General features: G+C 40.4%; 1 protein-coding gene across 1 annotated transcript; it reads left to right on the top strand.

Annotated features, from left to right (window-relative positions):
* On the top strand, positions 8,999 to 9,585 carry LOC109820577 (ethylene-responsive transcription factor ERF109-like). The gene has a single exon (XM_020386734.1). It carries the CDS (start codon positions 9,038 to 9,040, stop codon positions 9,434 to 9,436), a length of 399 nt encoding a protein of 132 aa, XP_020242323.1. The 5' UTR covers positions 8,999 to 9,037; the 3' UTR covers positions 9,437 to 9,585.

The raw sequence follows: 11,669 nt of genomic DNA, 5'->3' as shown, positions 1-11,669 counted from the left end.
ACAAAGGACGAAACGGACAAACACCCGGGGACTCGGCCTAAACCGAGCCAACCCGGGGTGGCTCGGCCCAAGCCGAGCCACCCCAGGGTGGCTCGGTGGCCGAGCCACCCCAGGGTGGCTCGGCTAAGGCCGAGCCACCCTAGGGTGGCTCGGCCAAAGCCGAGCCACCTCAGGGTGGCTCGGCATGAGCCGAGCCACCTCAGGGTGGCTCGGCATGAGCCGAGCCACCTCAGGGTGGCTCGGCATGAGCCGAGCCACCCTCAGGTGGCCCGACTCCCCCCCCTCTCTCTCTTGTGCACAAAGGCACAGTTCAGAGAGGCTATAAATAGGGGGGGTGGTTGTTCATTTGAGGGACTTCTTCTGAAACTTTTGAGAGAGCCGAAACTCTGCCGGATTGTCACCTCAACTCGGAGATCTGAAGGCTTGAAGACTTGGAGACCCGGATTTGATTCTTAGCGAGCACCCGCACCAAAAAAGGCAGGAGTTCGAGAGAGTCTAATCCTCAGATCTACGTCGTTACACTCCGGATCTAAGCTTGGTTCTTAGATCCCGAGATTCGAGCGGTCGTTTCCTTGGTGAAACGAGATCTACGTCGTCACACTCCGGATCTAAGCTTGGTTCTTAGATCCCGAGATTCGAGCGGTCGTTTCCTTGGTGAAACGATCCCTCCCGGCTATTATCTCCTTGGTGGGATAATACCCGTAATACGTCGTAGGTCTGTTTGGATCCAGATCACGCGGTGGTCCACGGTAAGCAACCCCGGCGCAGGCAAACAACCCACAGAAGCAAGAGACCGGATAACAGGATCTTGTGATTTGTTCGGTAAAAGAGAGAAGTTGTAATTTTGATTTCTTTGTTTTATTTTGATTTTCATTGTAAGCCGGATCTTATAAAAAGACCGGATCTCTTTGTAACGCATAAAGTTGTTAACTGAGTGCAATGACATCGATAATGAAGAAAACACCAACTTTTCCCGCGAACAATAGGTACTTACAATCTGAGCTACATGGTATATACATGAGGGTTTCCTTGTTTGGATTATTTCGCTCGACGTACTCATGCTCACATTGTAATTACCTAAATAGGATTTGTGATTTGATATATATATGCATTAACTGTATTTTTTGTATATAATGAACCCTTTCCCTTGGGGTTGGTTGTGATGTTGCTCTCTAGCGCTTTGACGCTCGTTGTCCCTCCCCCTTTCAGGTAACGAGCCAGGAGCCTGGAGAGTCACATGTTGATGGCGTCGCACTCTAGCTTTAGCCATTTATTATAGTTATATTTTTCTTTTGAACTCCACTATAGACTTTTGTTAGACATTTGAGAGTTTATTCTAGAAGTTGTAAATGTTGTGTGCCTTGTTTCCTTTTATTCAGACATTTGTATTTGAGATTTGTTGAGACGTTCCAGTTTATTCTTTTCAGATATTTACTTGTACTTCAGTATGTTAGATGATGAAATATTTATAAGATCTCTATTATTTCATCAGTTGACTCTTATAAAATCTTTAACTTGCTTTTGTACCTACACCTGTTATTGACTCTACTAGAGAGATAGTAATTATGATGGTGAAACATATTATTGCACGGTGTGGTGCATGGCAGGTTTGATATTCTTGGTTTCACCTTGGACTGCAGCCTTGTGTGAACCCAGGGACGTCACAATCACTCTCGCTATGGACGTTCAATCTTGATGGCAAATCTTCACCATGGAAAACCCATTTGTAATAATTATCTATAAATCCCTTGACAATCAAGTGATTGCAGACAGTATTTCGCTGATGCCAACAACGATTAAAACAACCACGACAAGGACAACATATTTCATTCCCTTTAACTACTTTTGCAAATGCTTTATCAAGAAAGTCATTCATTTTTTCAATGTACTCGGCACTTACGCGAGAAGTATTATACATCCAACCTCTATCTCTATCCATAATTTGTATTTTCTATAGAAAAGTAAATATATTGAGACATCAATAATATATATTTACTTACTTATAATGTATAAAAATTCATCAACTAAAGAGTTTGCATGTATAATTGGTACTGTTTCATTATTGTTCACTTTAATGAGAATGATGACGAGCAACATATATAATTTTTCTTTTAGGTGTTTACCAACAATCTAATTTTAGAGGTAAGTAATCTCCAAATATGTAAGATGCATGAATTAAACAATGTGTGGTGGTTGAATGATGATTAATAAGATAGCAAGTGGCGTACTGCAACATGACATAGACAAATTTGACATGATATAAAATAGAAGTTGTGACAACAATTGAATAATTTGACGAGACCTCTATTGATGGCATTAATGACATGAAATTATTGGAAGAGCCTTTTCTTTCTTTTTTTTCCTTTTTTTGTCTTCAACTTGCTGTTATAAAATAAATCTGAGGATCTTCTACTAAATCTAATAAGTTCTCATATATTATTACTATTTATCTAGATTTACGCAATTGATCCATTCACCATTACAATATCATGTGTTTAGATATGACCCTTAATGTCTAGATTTACGCAACAGATAGATCCATTCACCATTACAATATCATGTGTTTAGATATGACCCTTAATGTCTAGATTTACGCAACAGATACTCGTGTTTCCACAAGAATAGAAATTATTAGATAACTAGTAATTACACTGATGATACGTCATGTGTAGTTCAACAAGTGGAGATGATATAATATTTGAGATATTAGCCTACAAACTAGCACGTAAAAGCTGCAGTGCTCGGTGTTGGTTTTGAAAACATCGAGACATAGATGAAGGTAGACGTTTAACTCGAAAATGGACCCCTTACTAGCAAACTTCTCAATTTTGGAGTACACTTAGGCCCTTAATAATATATTGTAATGAGTAAAATTAATAGATTATTGGACAAAGTTGTAGGAAAACTTGATGAGAAATGACCTTGGTTGTTCAGAGAATAATCAAGTATACATACTGTCTCTAGGAGGGGATTTTACGATTGTATTAAAAAGAGAAAGACATGAAGCGAATTAAAACACATGAAATGATATATTCCAAGGGTCATTGAGTATCTGTATAACTAGGAGATCTTGTCATAATAATTCTCATAGAATGACTAAAAATAGACTTGCTTTCTTAATCCTTCTTTCATAGTAAAAATTTAAGCTCACCTCAATACTTAATTACAGTTTTAAATGTGTTCCATATAATTTTTAATCACTTGACAAAAGTGACTTTACCTTTTCATTTTTTAGGGCAATCCAGCTCAGGTATTATATCAAATTACTATGTGACTGAATTTGACGGTTTGCTATATAGTAAGCTTTGCTAGGAAGAATGATGCAGTTATTAATTTGGATATTTTTCCTATTGTTAAATCCAATACCTTAAACCTCAGTTAACTGCTTTAATAATAGTTTTGATAGCTATTTCTTCAATTGTTTTCATATACTCCATTCTTTCTCTAATTAGCTGCCTTCAGAGGGCCTTTCTTCCCTTTGAAGGTGAAGGAAGTGTCCTTGATGTCTTCACTTCTAAAACTACAGATATGGGTAGAAACATCATTTTCTACCCACTACAGGTCGTTTTTGTTTCAAAAAGCACTGCTTAATAATTGGTACTTGTAGGCATCAAAAAATACTCATAGATATCCAAATACTGCTCAAGACAAAGAGAAAATGTCATCATCTTAGTCAGAAGGGGATCACCCAAGGGAAGCGAAACAACATAGAAGAACAATGTGCACACCAACGATAAAATATACCGACGGGCGACGCGTATAGGCGCGGCAGCCCATAGTGACGCACATAAGGCGCGGCAGCCCATAGTGACGTACATAAGGCGCGGCAGCCCATGGTGGCCCATAGTGACGCACATAAGGCGCGGCAGCCCATAGTGACGTACATAAGGCGCGGCAGCCCATGGTGACGCGCCAAAGGTGCGGAAGCAAAGTATGACGTGCAAATAAAAGAGTAGTCTCTTATGTAAATTGTTGACAGTTTTTTAACATCTCTTGAAGATCCACTTGGCAGCATATCAGAAAGAGAACGTGTACTGACGTGGACAAGTAGTTAAATCACGAAAAAAGTGGTTAAAAGTCATAAGAGGACGGTTTCAAACATGATGGAATATGGCTAAAACTGTCTCTTTGGCCGCGCCAATAGCCGCGGCAGCGTAGACTTACGCGCCCAAAGAGCGTACATTTGATCAGTTATTTTGCCTCCATTTCCATTGTTGTGCACCCCTATCCCTATAAATACCTCCCTACACACGAAACAAAGGACAGAGGGCAGATTGGAGCATAGAAACTTGAGCTTTTGGTGATTTTGAGCAAGGGAGAGAGAGTCTTCATCTTTCATAAACAGCTCTTAGTGATTCCTAAAGATCTAAGCTCTGACTTAATCTTTAGAAGAGTGAACATCTTACATTGATAAGATATTTATTTTAAATTCTTACTTTGATAAACGAAGGATGAATCCCTAAATCTCTTCACAATCTGTGATTTGGTGGTCCACGAGCTAAAGCACTCCTGGCATAGGCAAAGTCCCCCACAAAACAGGAGTTGATAAACGATTTCTGTGTTATTTTCTAGAGAGTCGTAATTTGCTTATTCTTCATTATAATTCATTGTAAACGATCTAATTTTTTTAATGGAATCGACAATGAAAACGACTTTCGACGAAAACAGTACTAAGTTTAATATTAAAAAATTATTGAGAAGCAATTTTCAAATATATGATATAAAAATGCTAGTAAGAAAAACTCCGTAGTATATGGTTATTTTTGCAATGTAGATTTGTAACTAGTTTGTGATGTTAAACTGAGGTTATATGTCCTCATTATGATATGTTTTCTAAAGCTGAACTTGATTTGTCGTTACCAGTTATTTTGTTAGAATTAACCAACAAGCTGAACATTGGTAAGTTACATTGGTTTCTTTCAATAATTGATGCAAAAATGAGGTTATCTTCTCATATTTTATATAGTTATACATGTAAGGGATCATATCTAAATGGATTAGGTGCAGTCCTAAGATAGCCTATAACCCTTAATTATCACATAAAAATTATTAATCATCACAAAACCTACCACTTCATAAAAAAATACTCCAACATCATTATTCGGCTAGTGAGCCCGCTGTAGATCCTGATAAAGTAAAAAAACCAAACAAAATGATCAACCGAAGGCTATAGTGAAGAGCATAAATAGAATAAATAGAGAAAATAAATTAATTTAAAAAAAAATTAAAAACATATACCAATTCAATTTTTCGGATTAACCTTGTCCAGTAAGGATGTAGAATTTTCAACCACTTTAAATGATCAACCAAAACAACAAAGCCCTAATTTGTAAAATCAAATAAAATTTTCATTAAATAGAGAAAAAGAAAAAAATTTGAAACCCTAGGTTTGATGACTGAAAAGGAGAGAGATATACCCCAAATCACAAGATGATAGAGAGGGGATAGCGACGAGAGGCGTGGCTGACATGGGAGGCGCGGCGAACTGACGAAGTCAAGGTGGCCGGCGGCGGACGGAGGAGTCGACGAGAGGAAAAACGAGAGCAGCGGACGAGGGAGTCGACTGGCGGACGCGATTCTGAGAGAAGTTGACGAGAGGAGAGGAAGATGAGAAAACCCTAGAACTATCGGGTGAAGAAATTTTAGAATTATCGGGTGAGGAGTGATTCTGAGAAAGAAATATATTTTCTTGAAAAAGTTTGCGCGCGAGCCCTTAATAAAACCGTCTCATTAGCCTACCAATGTTTTTTTTTCAAGCCTAATTCGAGCCCAACACTTTATTTTGAACTGTTGCCTTAGACTCTTTCGTGACGATTGTAACCGTCACACAACCGTTCCCTTAGGAGGCAAAGGAGACGGTTTTGAACCATCCCCAAATAACCGTCCTCATATATCTATTTTGTGGTATTGTAAGAAATTACTCAATTGAATCCTGGATTGGATTCCAAATAGAACTCCTAACTACACGAGAAAAACGAGATCTCCAACGATAACTTCAAATCCTATCTCCACTGAAGCCTAGAACTCTAAGAACCAAGCTTCATACAAGAATCTTCCTCTACCTAATTCCAAAAACCCCTAGATCTGAAATATGGGCTCTGATACCACTTGTTGCGCACAGCGAAAATTTTGATAGTACTTCGGTAGCACAACAAGAGAGTCAGGTCGCAATAGGAAATCCTGTTTCACAATGGAAACAAAAACCTTAAGCAAAATATCTCAACCAAGTGAGATATCAGCTCTTCCTCTCATCAGTTCTAGGACTGACCTGAATATCTCAACCAAGTGAGATATCAGCTCTTCCTCTCATCAGTTCTAGGACTGACCTGTTGAGGGAACCTAAAAGCTATTACAAATCATAGATCAGCTCTTCCTCTCATCAGTTCTAGGACTGACCTGTTGAGGGAACCTAAAAGCTATTACAAATCATAGAAATAGCGAGACAACCAATTTTACGTGGTTCGGTAAATAACCTACATCCACGGGGCAAGGAGGGGGGATCTACTACTAGAGGGAGAGAATACAACTAGGATTTATAATCACTTAATCTAAACCCTCACACAAACTCTCAAACCTCTCACACAATCTCTCTTTTACAAAAGAATGCAAAATACTCTCAAAAGCCTACGCTTTTCTTCACCAAGTACAGCCGCTTTTTCCTGCAGCCGCAAAAAACAACTCTGCCTTGCACCTTTTTCCCGCAGCCAATGAAAACAGCATCAATTAAAAAAAAACTCCTTACGCACCAACCTAGGTTACGAAGCCAAGATTTATATAGCTGCACCCTTCGAAAGAATCCAGGCCACCTTAGAAAGAATCCAGGCCAAACATACAACTGACCTGACCCGATTTCACACCGACTAAAATCTCACAATCACGTGGGTGTGGCCCCCACGTAAGACTCTACCGTTCACAGAAGGAACTTTTGTCAAGTTGTTTTTTTGGATTTGAGTTGTTTTGAAGTAGTTTAGTGTAGGTATTTACTCTTTATCTCCCAAAAGAATTTTCTGTAGGAGCTATATAGATAAAGTGCATTGAAGGCTTATAGTGTTGCAAGTAGTTTCTGAGAAGAGTAGTGCTTCTATTGTAAAATGAAGGGTGAACTTGTTTGTGTATTTTGGTTGAAAGGTTTTAGGGTAAATTTAAGAGATGGGGTTGGCTTTGAATGGCCAGTTTCCCTTAAAAGGACTAGCTTTTGTAAAATCTGCGTTCATGAGTTTTTTGCTGGACAAGAATTTGTTTCTCTCCGTGGTACAAGTACTCAATGGTTTTTTCTTCTTTTGAGCTGAACTGTTGTTGATTTTTTACTTGTGTTAATATCTGTTAATTGTATCACCTGGTGGATTCTGAATATTTCTAAATGGTCCGATACGATACTTCTTTTTGATCAAAATTAAGATTATCCACGTGTCAGTGTTCTTGAGATTGATTATTTCATACTTCAGCTTTGCCTCTGAAAGATCTACCTGTTCCTTCTGGAGATGAGCAAACATCCGAGTCATTCATTTGATAATCAACATAACTTTGAAATATCCACTACTTAATCAAGAAAAAAGACCGTAGCAGCCCAAATTTTGATCAAACGGGTCATTTAGGTTATATGGGTCGGGTCGGGTAACCCGTTTAATAAACGAGTCAGATCACATTGACCTATTTATTAAATGGGTCGGGTCGGGTCACACTTAAATGGGTCGGGTCAACTATAACCCGACCCAACCCGACCTGACCCGTTTGCCACCCCTACCCCCCACCAAAAACAACCTTCCATCAAAAATCAAAACTTGCTGAAGACAATCAGTGGGCAAATTGTTAACCAAGGAACCTAATCCCCTCCAACCAAAGCGAAAGTCAGAATGCAATTCGGCCCGTCAGTCAAACAGAACAATACCCCCATCGAGCACGAGACCAGAGTGAACGCCCCCATGACTTGTCCCGCCATCGGCCCACTTCCAGTCAACCTAGTGCAAATCTGCGATCGGATCCACTAGTAACGAGCGGGCGTCTGTTAGTGGGCGGGGCTCACGGTCGGGGGGTCCCCCCGAGCGATCTATGCGACGGTGTCGTATGTGGCGGGTCGGGAGGGGATGCACGGGGCGTGGAGGCGGCGGCAACCAAGGAGGTGGACAAGGAGGCGCCGTGTGCGGTGGTGCGGGTCAGCAAGGCCGCAGGCGTTGGCAGGGGCGCGGGGCTGCGGGCCAGCTAGGCGGGAGGTAAAGCGGGCGGCAAGGGAGGGCCTAACGGGCAGCCAGGCGGGGCGAGGTGGGTGGCAACTGAGGCTGGCGACGGGTCAGAAGTTGGAAATCATAGTGACTCCTTAAGAATTTTAAATCAATGCAATCACTTAAATTAAAAATTATGTTTCAGTCAGTATCAGTATAGTCAAAACATTTTATCAATACAATCTCAAATGGTTTACAATATGATTAGGTTTTATGGGTATATAGTCATCAATTTTAATATTTATGATAAAACATTTAATCTTTTTCATGATCAGGATAGTCTTTGTAAGATTGGGGTAGCACCATGCCACGTGTCAGCACACAGACATGCGTGCGCAGCCAATGGGAGCGCAACAAACCATCTTCCTTCTAGAAACAAGAGAATCCGGTCCAAACCGCGGGGTCCGAACTAGCTAGTCTCCCTCTGGTCTTCGAGTCCGCGTCCTTCGCCACTTCAAAATCACTCGCAAAAACACCAAAATACCCTCACAACCACACGTGCGTCGTCCTCTCCACCTGCCAGCTCATCACCATCAACTGTCACACTATTACAATTTCCACGTGCGAGTCCACTCCGCTTATAACCCGCGTCCACAGCCAACTGTCAGTCTGTCACCTGACTCTCCCACTCCCCTCTATATATACCAGCAAAACCCGCTCTCTTCACTCTCAAACTCACAAAATCAAAATTGCAAAAATCCAAATGGTTTCCCAAAGAGAGCTCTACTTCCACCCCCAACTCACCCCCGAGCAAGAACACTCCGTCATCGTCTCCACTCTCCCGACAGTGCGGCATCGACGGATGCATCGGATGCGAGATGTTCACAGCATCAGAGACACCATCGAAGACAACGACGACGAAAGGCAATCAGAAGAAGAGAAGGAACAAGAAGAATAAGTACAGAGGAGTGAGGCAGAGGCCGTGGGGGAAATGGGCGGCAGAGATAAGGGATCCGAGGAAGGCGGTGAGGAAGTGGTTGGGGACGTTTGATACGGCTGAGGAGGCAGCGAGGGCGTATGATAAGGCGGCCGTTGAGTTCAGGGGAGCGAGGGCGAAGCTCAATTTTCCCTTCCCTGAGCAAAAACAACAACAGCAAGAGAATGAGGAAGGGGATGCTGATGGGTTGTGGGAGGGGCTTCAGGATTTGATCGAGTTGGATGATGGTTGGCTTCGGAGTAGTAGTAGTGCTTATGGAGCTCCTACGGCTACTGTGTGACTTTTGACTGAGATATTTAGTTATAATGTTGTAATTTAACATAAATTGTTTCATTTTTTGTAGGGTAAATGTTTGTACGGTCCAGGGATGAAGTTTTATATATTTCTGGATTGTTGTTTTTATTCAATTAATAAACTAGAATTTGAACCTATTTAATGTGCAATGTTTCAGTGCGGAGTTTTTCCCCTGTTCTGATTTTTTCAAGAGAAGGGAGCATGCAAGGATTACATGATCACCAGTTTGAGGTGACTAGGTTAAGCATTGACTTTTGGGGTTTTGAGACATGGGTTTTTGAATTCAATATACTAGTGTGCATGCCGGACAAGTACGGGCCCCTTTTTTTTTAAGGACTGCATTTTGAACTTGTCTCCATTTAAGTTTTAAGGCATTTGATTTAATTATTATATGCTTAAAACTATACTTAAAGAAGGATTTAAGTTTTAATACATTTGATTTAGAAATCATATTTACTTCTTTATACTTAAAAGAAGCATCCAAGTTTGAATACATTTGATTTGCTTACTGTTTATGATATAGTAAAAACACTGTAGCATAAATAGTAACTTCAAGTGTGGAGCATCAGATTTGATTTATTGTTTATGCTACAGTATTTACTGTAATATTTAGTATACCATAAACAAGATTCTTCTTTAAGTATAGAGAAGTAAATTTAGATCGGTCAAATCTTTAAAAAATAACTTAAAACATATAAGTAGAAATTTATAATTTCCAAAAATCATATCAACCAACAATTCTAGCTCTCCCAGACTTCTTACTTAGTCACCTTGAAACGCGCATCTTAGGGCTTCGAAAGCTCTATAGAGAGCATGATCTCTACTCTTTTTCCGAAGTTATCAAGTGTGAGTTGCCAGCGTTGCTTTTGTAACCCCATTTGAGTCTTCAGAACGCAAAGGAAGATAATCAACCTTCGAGAGAGGAGTAAGATACTCCTTCCTACATTGAACTACATACAGATCACTAGAATAATTAGTTCTGATTGAGCAAATACTTGACCGTAGAAGCAAAAATATCCTTCATCAAAACCTTCTTTTTTTGCTCTAATCGATCCAGCGTTCCTCAGTTCTTGTTGTGGGTCCAGCCCAAGTTACACCCACTAAGATCAGGTCAGTGTGTTGAATCGTCATGGAAAAAGGTGAAGGGCCTTTATGAAGTCGATTATGCTTAGGAGGACCTTGGAGCAAATTTCCTCTATTAGGGGTTGTTTGTTTCGCACAAAAACCTCAGAAAGAGCCCCCAAGAAAACTGACATAAGAAAATTTTGGCATTTTCTTTCACAAACATGTATTTGATTTGCAAAAAATAAAAAGGAAAGTGAAGAAAAGTAAAGAAAAGTTGAGGGATCTTTCTGCCGAAATTTTTTGGCTCTTTTGAGCCCAATTATGGGGGAAAGTGAAAGAAAGTTCAGCTTTTTTTTTCTCAGCCGCCATTCTGATCATCGCTCTCTCCCTTTCATTCTTCTTCCTCCTTCCCCTTCCCTCCCGCCTTGCAAATCGAGCTTCGCTCGGCCTCTTTTGTTGCCGCCAATGAGGACGAGGACACCGGAGCCCAGACCACAAGAGGGATGCCATCATCAATCGGAAATTACACTTTTAGTCCCCCACACTCGCTCAACCCCCCCATCATTTTCCGCTTGTTTTGATTTTGCCCCGTCAAAGATTCAACAATCGAAACCCTAAAATGAGCTCCAAATCGCGCGCCATCTCTCAGCAAGCATTCGAATCACTAGTTACAGAGAACATCGAAGATCTGGGCATGGATCCGGATGAAGCTCTTGAGGATGCCGTCCAAACCCTAACTCTCCAAGGTGTCGATCTCTTTGGTATGTTGAGAATAAAAGAAACCCTAGCCCTAGATCTATTGTATATTTCAGTTTGAGTGTTTGATTTTGAACTTTTCGTGTCAACTCATTATTTCAGAAGATCTAATGGAACTATGGAAGATGGTGAAGATTTAAATTTTCCTGTACATCGGGTTGCAATAGCTTAGTTTTGGTAAATTTAAGAGAGTGTGTTTAGTTCGCTAACTATCTTTTGAAGAAATTGAACACATGTTTCCTGTACAAGGGATTTTAACAAGTTTGTTGTGTCACATATAAGATTACGACTGTCTACTCCAAGCAATTAATAGCATTTGAACATAGGTCTTGTAATCACGTTTGCACAACAAGTTGTTTATAGAATTAGATGGCAATGTGAATGGCATACAAATTAAA

Source organism: Asparagus officinalis, chromosome 8 (genome assembly GCF_001876935.1).
Source record: "Asparagus officinalis chromosome 8, Aspof.V1, whole genome shotgun sequence".
NCBI classification, from domain to species: Eukaryota; Viridiplantae; Streptophyta; class Magnoliopsida; order Asparagales; family Asparagaceae; genus Asparagus; species Asparagus officinalis.
This window is presented reverse-complemented; position numbering and strand designations above follow the sequence as displayed.

Bases quoted from the DNA above. Each gene is read 5' to 3' on its own strand.
- LOC109820577 (XM_020386734.1), top strand. From the start codon at position 9,038: ATGTTCACAGCATCAGAGACACCATCGAAGACAACGACGACGAAAGGC.